At 39.0% G+C, this 13,655-nt stretch overlaps 1 protein-coding gene and 1 long non-coding RNA gene across 2 annotated transcripts in view; both read right to left on the bottom strand.

Annotated features, from left to right (window-relative positions):
• LOC137296492 (TBC1 domain family member 10B-like) overlaps positions 1–13,655 on the bottom strand; it is a 74,859-nt gene that overhangs the window by 35,868 nt on the left and 25,336 nt on the right. The window contains exon 4 of the mRNA XM_067828284.1: positions 9,208–9,314. Coding sequence (XP_067684385.1) covers positions 9,208–9,314 — 107 coding nt within the window. The remainder of the gene's footprint in view (positions 1–9,207; positions 9,315–13,655) is intronic.
• Positions 6,942–8,753, bottom strand: LOC137296501 (uncharacterized). The gene is made up of 3 exons (XR_010957645.1): positions 8,687–8,753; positions 7,310–7,396; positions 6,942–7,087 (listed from the first exon to the last, which is right to left on the bottom strand). It is a non-coding gene; the product is annotated as an uncharacterized lncRNA (long non-coding RNA).

Below are 13,655 nucleotides of genomic sequence, written 5' to 3'. Positions count from 1 at the left end.
GTTGAAACTGTATACAATGAAATTAATACATCCTGAAACTCAATATAGTTGCAATCAACTTTCACAAAGAAGAACATCTCTTGGATCTATTCCTAACAGTGGTTGTGTTTTACCTGGATGTACATGGATATTGAATTTCAGATGCTGTATTTCCTCAATATTTGTGACTATTAACTTTGCAAACTGGACAGAACTTTGCTTTTTTGAGTGAATGACATTCAACATGACTTTCACATCTGTCAGATCAGTAACATAGTAGAGTGAGTGAGCTGGGTTTTACACTGCTATGAGTAATATTCTGAGGTACTAAAGAATTTATTTGAAGTTGGCCATAACTGTTACAAACAAGAGTCATCAGAAGATGACATATCCCCCCCGACACCCAAATATTTGAAAGGACAAATCATCTGACAGTTGCGTCATGTTTTTTTAGATTAAGTTTGAATCGTTTCCATGGAAGTCATGAAAAACATAAATGCCATATATCTATAAACAGCAAAAGGCACCATCTGTCTCATATCTGCCACGATATGAAACAGTTTTCGAGTTGTGTTCTGGAAACGAAGCCTATCCCTCCATTTTGAGACTAAGTCAGAATTGTTTCATGGGAAACCTGGAAAAATAAAAATGCCAGAACACTGAAAATAGCAAAAGGCACCACTTTGTGGTCTGCCTCAAATATCTGCCAAGTTTTGATGTAAGATATTGAATAGTTTTCAAGTTGTGCTCCGGAAACAAAGCCCATCCCTCCATTTTGAGAGTAAGTCAGAATTGTTTCATGGGGAAACTGGGAAAATGATATATCACAAGAATCTGTAAATAGCAAAAGGCACCACTTTAGGTTCTGATTGATATATCTACCAAGTTTTGCAGAAAAATATTCAATGTTTTTTTTAGTTATGCTCCGGAAATGAAGCCCTCCCCACAATTAGACTAACACCAAAATGTTCCATGCAAAACCAAACAACAATAAAAATGCCAAAAGTCTGTAAATAGCAAAAGGCACAACTATAGGTTGAGATTATTATAGGTTTGACTTAAAAATATTGAACGGTTAAAATGATTAGGGATGGACGGACGGACAGATGAGGCATTGACTATATCCCAAACATTACATGCCAGGGGGGATAAAAAGTTCATTTTTTACTTGACATTTTCTGAAATGTTATCAAAATGCTTCATAAAATTACCTCCAGAAGCACTGATACTTACCTTGCAAAGAGGAAATGAATTGAGCAATCAAGGCCCCGGATCAGTGCATGTTTTGCATACTTGATATATTTGTGATTACAAGAATCAATGGCGTAATGCATGACTTCACTTCCTATTTAATGACAATATTTTCAGTTTTGGGAATCACAATTCTATATCAACAACTATAAGATGTTAAGTCGATTGCTCAAGGTGTGTTGATAAGATAGGTGCACATCAGAATTAATTGCCTTCCATTTCATTTCATTAAGGGCAATGTTTTAATGAAACTGAGCTCATATGACATCCAGTTTACTTTTCAAGATAGAAATTTATTTTGCTACAAGTGATCACATGAACGAGTAATGTGAGAATGATACAAACATGCTTGTACACGTAGAGAGTGAGTATACATTTCAGTGCAAACAGATGGTGAGAAATACTAGTAATTAAGAAAGACACAGTCATTTCAGAATTTTTCAAGGCAACTGTCACTAATCAATCATCCTCACTGAAAAGAACCAGTAATTATCATTGGTAACAACATGAAGAATTCTTGCAAAGACCGGAAGGGCCTCACTTTTCCCAAACTTCATCACCTAGACACAAAAAAAGCAGAGGGATAGTGGTATCCTTGGTATATCCTTGCAAGATATAAACAGTCTAGTGTTGTGGTCTAACTCATCGTCTGTGAGCCTCCGTAACAAGGAGATAGAGCATTATTGAACAATGTGGCTGATCTTGTTGGTACCCTGAAGGAGGCTTGCAATAACGCAGATTAAGCCAGAGCTTAAAAAGGTTCTGCTAACAATGCTTAGAGAACCACTTGGAAAAAGTCCTTTGTATTCCGACATCTTTCACGGGAAACACTATCATAACAGGCTGTTCAGTGACAGAAAGGCCATCCAAATGAAGAACATAGTCTAAGGCCTTTTACTGGTACTGTCACAGCCTTTTGTTTTGACTATGTACAACGTGTGTAACCAAGGTCAGAAGAAAAGTGGTTGTAAAAGATGTCTGGCTTGGCCTGATTGCCAGAACAAAATCTTGTCTCAGTGGAAGCTGGATTGGTTCTTCCATGATTAGAGGTAGAAAACTTGGAAGCCATTCTTGGCATGACCAAGACATTTGATAAATATCAGTTCACTACCAGACCTTATGGCACTTAAGTAGACAGTATATTCATGGGTTGGACTGGCCTGTTTGCCTACTCAGTTACTCAATGGTCTCTTACCGACCAGATGATGAGGCAAATACAGACTATCATCATTTGAATGCCTCCTCTATGACCGTGCAAAGAATTCTTTTAGTGACATTCACAACTTGTTACAGATCACCAAGGTTTTTTATGGATTAATCTTTTCCAATCTTTTCCACACAATAATTCATGTCAGTTCATCTAATGAAGGTGTCTGTAATGATTCTGAAATGTTGTGTGGAAAAGATTGAAGAGGATTAATCCATAAAAAAAACCTTGGTGATCTGTAACAACTTATGAATGTCACTAAAAGAATTCTTTGCACAGTCATAGAGGAGGCATCAATATCTCTGAAATCAAAAGATCTCATGAACAATCGTTTCCAAGAGGTCTGGTAGTGACACAACACAATGCAGTACTTGAAGGCAGGGGTGACATTTGTAGTATTGAAAATTAGCGATGGATTATGTCCTCGTTAGACTGTGTTTGGCAGTCAACATCTAATCCAGTACCACTCACATCCTTTCAAATAAGACTGGATCTTCCAAGTTGTAGAGTGTCCAACAATATTTATTGTTGAATTTCATCCTGGTCTGAATAAGTTATCGATTTTCAAAGAATGAGTAGTCATAACCAAGGCTATGTGAGGAAAAAGTCAGTTGCATGAACAACTGTTATTGCTATTTTCAAAGGCACAGTGCTGGAACTAAGTGTCTAAAGCTGGACTGATGTCTGAAATTTCAGTCAATATGAAACCACATAACTTCTTGTCTGTACATAAAAATGGAAAAATGTTTGGGATTATTGCCATGAAGGAACATGCATTTTGCCACTGCACAGTCCTTCTTGTTTTCTTCTTGAAGATATAAAAATTCGACTGTGCCCTGTTTGACCTATTACAGTATTATATATATTGATGTTATCCACTAATTTAAGAATCAAACCCTAGCAGTGCAGTTGGATGGGAAAGAGTCTACTCTGGTGTCTAAAGTTTTCAAAAATGTACTGAGCATTATGGTGAAATTCCTGTGTGCTTTCACAATGGCACACAATAATCTCTGACTGAATACACCTATGTCATGAAAAAAATTGTGTGTTGTTTTTCATCTATTTTAGGAACACAGTCTTCGGGGCTAGTAAGACATGACAGGTGGCATTTGAACATGATCTTCTTGAACTTAAGCAGTCATTTGGGTAGATGGGTGGAAACTCACATATGGGGACTTTCCCAAGAAATGGCCAGTGTGTTGGGACCTCAGACCACTGAATCTGTGACTTAAGACATGCTGGCAGTGGTTTGTTAAATAAGTTGGTGGACTACGCTTGCCTGATATTGCTCTAATAACTTTAATTTGTTTAAATTTTAATATTTGCATTTTGTTTTTATTAGGTTGTAGCATTCAACAGAATCACTGTTTTCGTCACAAAATGAAATGATACAGACAATATATACTAGGGTGTGTATGCAAATTATGATTCACACTGGCAAAACATAAAATGTCTAGGTATTATGTTCCTGTTACATATTCACTATAATTATCAGCTGATCGCTTCCTCTTATTAAGTTTCAAAATGCTTACAAGTATTATTATAAATTAGTAATTAGGATCATAAGACCAAAAATATAGACATGCATTGACTAGTGTCTACATAACTGGCAAGTGAACGTTTATAAACCAGTGAATTTATCAACTGAAGAAATTTACCGCGCAGTATTGTCACTTCAACCCCCACCTCATTTCTGTGATAGAAGTCATTATGTTACAAACTGTGTCATGCAAAATCACTTTGGTCATGATTCAAATACATATTTAACTACTAGTAAATAGTAGTTTTGATTTTCTAGTTTGATGAAAACACAGTCTAAGTAAACTTATCTCAGTGTTACACTCCACCACTAAATCTAACAAACCCTAATAGAAAGTTGCGTCAGGTAACCTTTGAGTGACCTATGACCATCCAATCAATAGAGAGATAGTTAAACAGATTTAACCAATCAGACAACGGCTCCTACTTAAGGATTGAGGGACTTGCAAAATATTCAGGTCACTGACACATATCTCTCCACAAACAAAAATCTGCGTACAACACAGTTATTTTACCTGCAGTATATACGTTTTGGGGTTTCTGTTCACATGGTTACCACTAGCTAATATTTCCGCAAGATCACATCCTTGAATATTCTCAAAAACACTGTTTTCAGCGACTGTTTACGTGGTTGTAACGTGCGCTGTGTGCATCACCCGGAAGCGACTGTACGCTAAATAGTATTCGGAATCGTTTGGGTACAAACCTTTTCGAGATAAAAAATTCAAAAGATATATGCGAATGTCCACTTTTGCGATTTGGTAAGCTGATTGGTCACTCTCAAAGGTTACCTGACGCGACCTCCCATAGGGTTCTGAAAACAAAACATAATCTCATTAATTCTAACAGGCTTTAGCCGATGACTTCACAATTTTCAAAAAAGGCGATGTCCTGTGTGAGGATAAATGCTATTTAAGTTGACTTTACAAAATCAAAATTACTTTCTACTGGTAGTAAAATATTTGATTGATAGACAATAGGATTTATGCATGACAGTGCTTAAAACAGAACAACTTAATTCTTGGAAGCGAGGTGGGTGTCAATATAATATTACTTACAATATTATTGTCACTTCGACCACAGCCTTGTTTCCATGGAAGAAATTGTTGTGTTCCTGCAAAATCCTGTTGTCAGCAATGCGTAGTAAGTAGTCTTGATTTTATAGTTCGATGAAAACAAATCTCAATAGCACTTTCTATCCTGGATGCGAGTTAGGGAACGAACCATCCGATTTAGTACATACCAAAAGCTTCCACAATGCTCACTTAGTACTCAACAAACTACAGGGTCCGATGGAAATCTGTGCATGGTGACACCATCACCCGACCCAAAGGACCAACTGACGACAACACCACAATTCAGCATGTCTTTGTTGATGTTGAGAAATTAACAATGAGCTTCCTACACATTTTCTATGCAACTAAATGAAAATCGTTTCTCGTATGACGTCACTGCAGGACTCTGGCAACAGAGTTACATAACCTGTCTGTGGTTTTGCTAGCAGGCGAGAGTGTAGCAGACAGCTTTTTAGCAACTTTTAATCGCTTGGTATGAGTTTATCACAAGTTTCATAAGCATGAGTTTGGTTTTCTGCATAACACTAACAACAAGTCATTCATAAGTAATGGTCAAAAGAGTAGAAAAAATTGAGTTTATTTGTTCTTTAATGTTTGAAACCATAACCACTATTACTTAAGCAGTTTTGCATGAAAAGAAGAAAGGTTGAGTTTGTTTAGCTCCACAATATTCCAGCTATATGGCGTCAGTTTGTAAATAATCGCATATTGACCAGACAATCCAGTCTGGATTATAGAGCTGTTACATTAAACATGTGAAAAGCTATAATCTAAGATGGCTGACCTCTCTTTCCAGTGATACATGCAAAGGGAAATAATACTTTCAGGCCAGGAAGTGGCCTATTTATTACTTCACATTCTGGCTATCATGTTTTGTGTTGTAATCTTTAAGTACAGTAAGCAAAATATTGCACAGTAAGTTAAAAATTACACTTCAAAGAGGGATTAAAATAATTCCTTGAAATCCCTTGAAGTTCCCTTCCAAAAGAAGCTGACATAATGCTTGTCACTCTCTCCTTATAAAATTGCCCGACGATGAGGAGAGAGTGACAAGCATGGTTAGTCATGTAACTGTTTTGGCGGGAGAGGGGATGCTTCTGGTGGGTAAGTGTATTTTATGTCTGCTTCTTTTAGAAGGGAACCTCGAGGGATTTCTGGTATTCCACTACCTTTCCTAGAGAGGAGGAGATAAGCAATTAAGCATGATTCAGGATAAGGAAAAATAAACAGATTTAAGTCCTATTGCTGGAGGGAAACATGCACAAAAAATGAGCATCATATGTCCGTATAAACTTCCTTGGAAGATATCAGTGAACTCTTGTTCATCAATAATGTTTTCACAATGCAGATGACAAAGATCCCAGGTAGCATTCTCATGTTGGCCTAACGCAATCCTGACCATCGGGCAAACAATGACCCAACGTTTGCAAAGAAGCGTTGGCCCAACGTTGGCCCAATTCCTAAATAACTCCTACCTACCCTGAAATGTTTGTGGAAATCTCACATATAGCTAGCAATATATTCTTCAAGTTGAATTCACTCTCTGTCTGTCCATGTTTGATGGTCCTCTGGACAGCTTGATGTAGGCTAAGAAAATTTCAAGTGTTTCTGAATAGAATGAACAATTTCTAAGTCTATATATATCACAAAAGATTCGCAAAAATATTAAACAATAGTTGATTTTCAAACTGCTAACTATTAGAGAACAGGCCCTGGAAAAATTATTCATGCTATTTAAATTTTTCTTGGCCTTACACCAGAAATTTTAACACCATGGGCAAGAGTGTGAACAGCAAAACAGCCTCTGCATTTGATGTCCCACAATTCATCTTCTTGATCAGTTAGAAGTTTGGTTATGACAGCAACAAAATAAACAAAGATAATACTGGTTAAGGTGACTTTAATTTATTTCTTAAATTACAAGTCCAAACTTGGCAGGGCATCCTTCTGTTTTCAGTCATCAAATGAAGAGGACGAGGAAATAATCACAGGAGGTCTTCATCTGTATCCAAGGTCTGTCCTTGGGCTTTGGCATCTGAACAGAAAAATTACCTAAACATCTAATGACTTCATAAGACATCTAGTTTTGATATAAGCAAGCATTTACTGCTTTACAAAACATCAATGAATATCTGGTGTCGCTGAAACACTGGAGAAAATACTTAACTGATACAGATATATCATGTTTCACAGTTAAGTTTTTATGTAGATACTGTCATTCTGGAAGATGTTTCCATTATTTTTGCCTTGTGCATACCTTTTGTATGGGTACATCAGTTGAAATCACCACTCCTGTATGTACTGTCCTTCAAGTGAATATGCTGCCACGAATTGTACACATCACCTGCACAGAAACCACAAGCTATGACATTCTTAATTTAACCAATATACATTAACCCCATGTGTTAAAAGTGTGATGTCGCAGGTGTCAGTTTGAGTGATTACTGCAAAGCAGTAAATTTACCTTTCTATTATATTTTACATGCTATTAAAACTGGTAATTCAAATACAGAATAGATGCAAAAGTACATGTGTTGTAATGATTCAGATGTTGGGGGAATTCTTAAAATAGCGTAGCTTTGATATCAGAAAATATCAAAAACAATGCTGTCGCCTCAAATATGCATACTGTACTTGTTGCGACTTTGTTGACTTACATGTTAATTCAGTGTAGCATATATAATTTTCACTGATTTAATTACTGAAAGATGCATGTCAAGTTCTGTACATTCTTGAACAATTATCCTGCCTATGATCACATAAATTCTGTTTATTATTCTGTTTTTAATTGAATGGCAACAATTAAATAAACGTATTTTCAGTACAGTGCCGTGAACCTCAATATCATGGCGGCCTATACGACTGAGCATTGTGGAACATTACCAAAGTTGATAAATGTGATGTCAATAGTTAAATACATTGTGGTCAGAAAATTGAACTGAAACTGTGGGTGCACAGCCAAGCTGATTTCACATTTGCCTGTCAAATGTTGAAAAGATCCATCTTGAACTCACTTCATGAAAAGTATTTATGCTGCACTGATATTAACATGTTAGCCTATGGAAATTACATCAAGGGAACAAATATAACTGGCACCCATTAGTATTTCAATTAATTCACTCTAATGCATAATGTTATTCACAACTGTAGTTTAAATGTTATGTTTTTACTTTAGCCACAATCAAAAACTAACCAAATCTTATTAACAAATGCTATTATCGGCACCATTCGGCAGTGATGTAGGTGGATGGTAGGCTGTCGATCTCTGGACTGTTGGAAGTTTGATCCACACTACACTAATCACTTACCGACTTGTAACTTTGGACTTACATGCATTGTCGATCACACCCAACGAAATGATACTGGCAAGTTCGGTGTTCAGCTGATACTAAATGTGGTGTTTTGAATGCCACCAGAATGATCATGTTATATCTGGTGGTCTTCAGTCATAAATTTCGTTAGCCGAGAACTGCGATGTGGTCATTTACAGCCGTGACATAGATGTTTTCAGTTTCAAGTAAATATAATGATTCTCCTTGGTATTTCTGAATGAACCATGACTGTTTTTCAGTGGGCACAATTTGGAAATTTGAATAATGTTGAGCATAATAAAAACACATAATGAAACACTCACCGCTATATATTTGAGGAAACCTCAACTCCAGTGGCCAAGCTTGTGATCATGTTGCGTCATCTGCTTGAAAAATAAGGGTGCCCTCTGGAAAAAGCTAACCGTTTGAAATAGCATCCCTTGAATAAAGTATCCATGATGATACCCAACGTTGGGCCAATGTTGGGTCAACGTATAAATCCGATCGCGATGGTGCCAGCCATTGCCAACAATGGGCCAATCTGGGATGTAATTACCAAAAGCAAGCACATGAGAATGTGTAATACTCTTGCAATGAAAAGGAAATTGAAGTGTCAGATTATCTCTCAAAGGTAACCGGGCCAACGTGTCTCCCAGAGAAGGCATATCCTAACTTCTGTGTCAACTAAACAAAGAACAGAAAGAAATGGCAGTATGTTGTGTCATGTAAAGAAATAATATACACACAGATAATAGACTAGTCAACAGATGGACAGACAAGACAGACAGACAGTAGCAATATGACAGTAAAAGGTCAAATGAGCAAAATAAATAAAAGACATTACCCATATCCTCCTTGTTTAGAAAACATCTCATGAAGTGGGAACTGTCGGTGTAGGTCTTTTGTTATCTCATCCAGACTTTTAGGATCACCTGGCAGTTGAAGATATTTCTGTAAAAGCAGTAGTGTTACCAAATTATAAATGTTTTTTTTATTCTTAGCTCACCAATATTAGTGCAGTATGTTGGCAAACTGTAAACAACCAAGTCTGGACTAAACAATCCAGTGAGTCCTACTGTGAATGTTCCGTGCCATCAAGAAATGATGACCACGCCAATGAGTCACACAAACAGCATAGGTTGCTGGGGAAACTGTTCTTACCAAGAATCTCTATGGCATAAAAGCTGTCTGCATTACAAATGTTCCTCCTTGATTTTAAACTTTCCCATGTAAAACATCTATCATTAATGTATGAACTTTTCAAATTATTATTTGAGTTTTGAATGTCTGATGTTGTAGAGTGCTGTCCTACTTTACACTGGGAAACTTATAAATATGTAGTTTTCTGAATAAAAATACTTTATACTTATCCTGCCTCATGCTTATTGCTTATCTCCTCCCTGGAATCCCTTGCAGAACACCTGGAATCCCTTGAACTTCCCTTCTAAAAGAAGCGGATGTACAATACACTCACCCACCGGAAGCCTCCCTTTCCTGCCTGTGGGTCACATGACCCGCCATGCTTGTCAATCTCTCCAAATCTCATTCGCCCGACACGAGAATTATAGTGAATTCAGCATGCCTGAGTGGGTCAGCTGGGAGGGCTTACGTCCTCAGTCAGGATAAGTATAAAATATCAGTTTTATTCAGAACAATTTTCCTTATCCTGACTCATGCTTACTGCTTACAGAATCCGACGGAAACGGCGGTGGGTCAGGCCACGATGGATTCTGTTGGCTGTCACATAAGTACCTCCAGTACTTCCCCTCTCATGGGAACTGTAATCGCAATACTTCGGTACTGTCCCTATTCATCTGTAAAGATGGGAGGATCACATCCAGTAGAACTTGTCTTCTGTAGAAGCCTTCATAGGCTGGAACGTGATGATATGTAGATCAACTAGCATCCTGCTAGTGTCTAGTGCAACTGTATGTCAGGATTTACAATCAAGACAAGTCACGACCCTTCTTCATGTACAAGTATCTTAATTACGACTACAGGGTCATAATCACTCATGCCAGTCTGTTCAAGACATGCGCATGGACTCTCAACCATTATACTCTGCAGAGCGTCTTGCTCTCAACAAGTCATGTGATAAAGCGATAAGGTAGATAATGGTTGGCAAACACTGTTCAACTTCCAAAAGCAGCAATCCATTATAGTTGATAACAAGCAATTCCCATACAGAGCAAGTGTTGCGAGCACCTGAGATGTAACATGCCTTTATGTGCAGATTCAGACAGTCGACTATGTTGAAAAGTAGAATGTTGATTCTAGCATTAGCAGGCTGTGAGATCTTGTTGATCCCTGCTTGTTTATGTACGAGGGTTGGCTGAAAAGTTCTCAGTCTGAGTGGTTTTTCCCCACCAGGTAGAGACAGGTGTTTGCCACCAATAAGGACAATCATCTAGTGAATCATAGACACAAGAACTACAAACGGACTAATAGTTTTATCTCAACTACAGCTCTTTTGGTAAACCTACCCTCTGAAATCATCAGAAATGGACAAAACTGAATACAGGGCAGTCAAAAAGTACTTGCAAAAGAAAGGGATGTCCCCAAAACAGATACATGCTGACATGGTCTCCACTCTAGGGGATGATGCTCCTTCATTTTCCACAGTAAAGAAGTGGGCTTCAGAATTTAAGCGTGGCAGACAAAGCCTTGATGATGACCCACGCTCAGGAAGGCCTTCAACAGCAACCACTCTAGAAAACATCACGCAAGTGCTCGATATGTTGATGGGTGATCGACGATTGACTACTCAACATATTGCTAGTGTAGTGGGCTACTTTCATGAGAGGGTTAAGCATATTATCACCAACGAATTAGGAATGACTAAAGTTTCTGCAAGATGGGTGCCAAAGCTCTTGACAGCAGAACAGAAACGTGTCAGGTTCCAGACGTCCCTTGACAATTTGCGTCGTTTTGAAGCAGATCCCGATGATTTTGTGGCACGATTTGTAACCATGGATGAGACCTGGATACATCACTTTCAACCAGAAACAAAACTACAGTCAGAACAGTGGAAGCATCCTGATTCACCAGCTCCGAAGAAAGCCAAGTCTGTTCCTTCAGCTGGAAAGGTGATGGCATCAGTCTTTTGGGATTCCAGGGGTATTCTGCTCATTGATTATCTTGAAAAAGGTCAAACTATCAACGGCAGATACTATGCTGATCTACTGAACCAGTTGCGAGAAGCAATCAAAGCCAAACGATGAGGGATGATCGCGAAAGGTGTCCTCTTCCACCAAGACAATGCGCCTGTTCACAAATCGGTGGTGGCCATGTCAACAATCCGCGATTGTGGCTTTGAACTCATTGACCATCCTCCTTATTCACCTGATTTGGCTCCTTCTGACTTCCACCTGTTCCCCAAAATGAAAAAGGAACTTGCCGGTCGCCATTTTGCAAGTAATGATGACGTCATTTCCGCTGTGACTGATTTTTTTAGGGTAGATGAAGAAGATTTCTTCCTGACCGGTATTCGGGCTTTGCAGCATCGCTGGCAAAATTGTGTGAACTTGGAAGGGGACTATGTAGAAAAATAAATTACAAACGTGGACTTTGTAACTTTTTTTCACAGTGAGGCTTAGAACTTTTTAGCCAACCCTCGTAGCATACTACTGTAGGGTTGTCTGTGTGAACCATCAGTCGTTTGTTCCTCAACCTGTGAAGGTCCCGGGGTAGCATAGGCCTTCAGCAACCCATGCTTGCCATAGAAGGCGACTGTGCTTGTCATAAGAGGCGACTAACGGGATCGGGTGGTCAGGCTTGCTGACTTCGTTGACACTTGTCATCGGTTACCAATTGTGCAGATCGATGCTCATATTGTTGATCACTGGATTGTCTGGTCCGGACTCGATTATTTATAGACTGCCGCCATATACCTGGAATATTGCCGAGTGTGGCATAAAACTAAACACACACTCACTCAGTGTTTGTTCCTCAATGCTGTCGACCAGAGACGAAATACTTTGATTACTGCTTTCATCTCCAGGTGATATGTTTAGATTCCTCCTACAACCTCGTTGTTCAGGTAAGCACCCCAGTCTTAGAGTAATACATCTACATAGGGATGCTTGATGTAGACCGGCTCTAACAAATACGTTCCTGCGCAGGCATTCGACTGGCCACCATAGTGGGTATGGTCTCAAGATGTCAAGTGTCGTAAACTGGTCAGGACATGAAACTGTGACTCAGGAACTGCTGTCATAGACATAGTTGTAGGCGTCTTCCTCTGGTCATATCCTGAGATGATGTGAGCAGACCAAGTAGACATTGTCAATGTCATAGTGGTAACGGAGAGGGTAGAACTTGTTCTAACATCGGCTTGAAATTTGACCCACCGATTCTCTGGGACAATGATGTATTTCAATGTAGTGATGAATCAAATCCCGAGGAATTTAGATTCACAAGTCATCTGAGCTGAGCTAGCAGCTTGATAGTGAAGTCCAACTGAGTTGGCTTCTCTCATGATGAGGTTGTATGCCATCAAGATGCGTCATTCTTTGCCTTCCAATCGTCAACACTGTACATTATGAGCGAGTTGACATTTGAAGGAGATCTATTTATAGCTGGCTGGCTGTCCAAGTAGTAGAAACTGTCATTCATTGCTTGCAAGCCTCCTGATAGGCAACGTTGAATCTGCTGTTAGAAGACCTCTATGCTTCCTGAAGAATCAAATGACTCTGTAAACTGCTTATCTAGTGTGTAATCGACGTCTTTCCAACATTGAAAAGGCTCTAAACGACGACTCCCTAACACTAGAACAATAACACCACATGTGTTGGTATTTTTCCACCGAACATAATACCGTCATTATTATGGTGTCAGCCAGTTTGTGTGGTTGATCCCTGCTGTCTCGAAGAATCTTCATGATGTAATCGTCGTTGCGAAGTCCCGTATTCCTCCAGTAGAGTTGAAGACGTCCACCCACTTGAGGTGGTTGTACGGGATGGAAAACTCCAGCCGTTCTGAACCTGATCTTCACTGTTTACCTCCCTTAGCGTTCCTGGCAGGGCGACCTGACATCTGGGGAGCTTGTTTCTTCCATTGGGGTGACAAAAAAAACCTGTTGATTTGCCTCCCCTTTGTCAAAATGTCGACAGACTTGATCTTCATGACCTCTCTGGAGTCCTGATTGACCAATATAGCATCCTCTTCAATGGTCCCATCAAAGACTGTAAGCGCTGATCAAGAAACTCGATATAAAGGCCTAGTAAAACTTTCACTCCAGGATGAAGGGGACAGAAGTCTGTGTCGGCGTAACAAATTCAATCCTGCAGAAGT

Source organism: Haliotis asinina, chromosome 1, assembly GCF_037392515.1.
Source record: "Haliotis asinina isolate JCU_RB_2024 chromosome 1, JCU_Hal_asi_v2, whole genome shotgun sequence".
In the NCBI taxonomy this organism is placed as follows: Eukaryota; Metazoa; Mollusca; class Gastropoda; order Lepetellida; family Haliotidae; genus Haliotis; species Haliotis asinina.
This window is presented reverse-complemented; position numbering and strand designations above follow the sequence as displayed.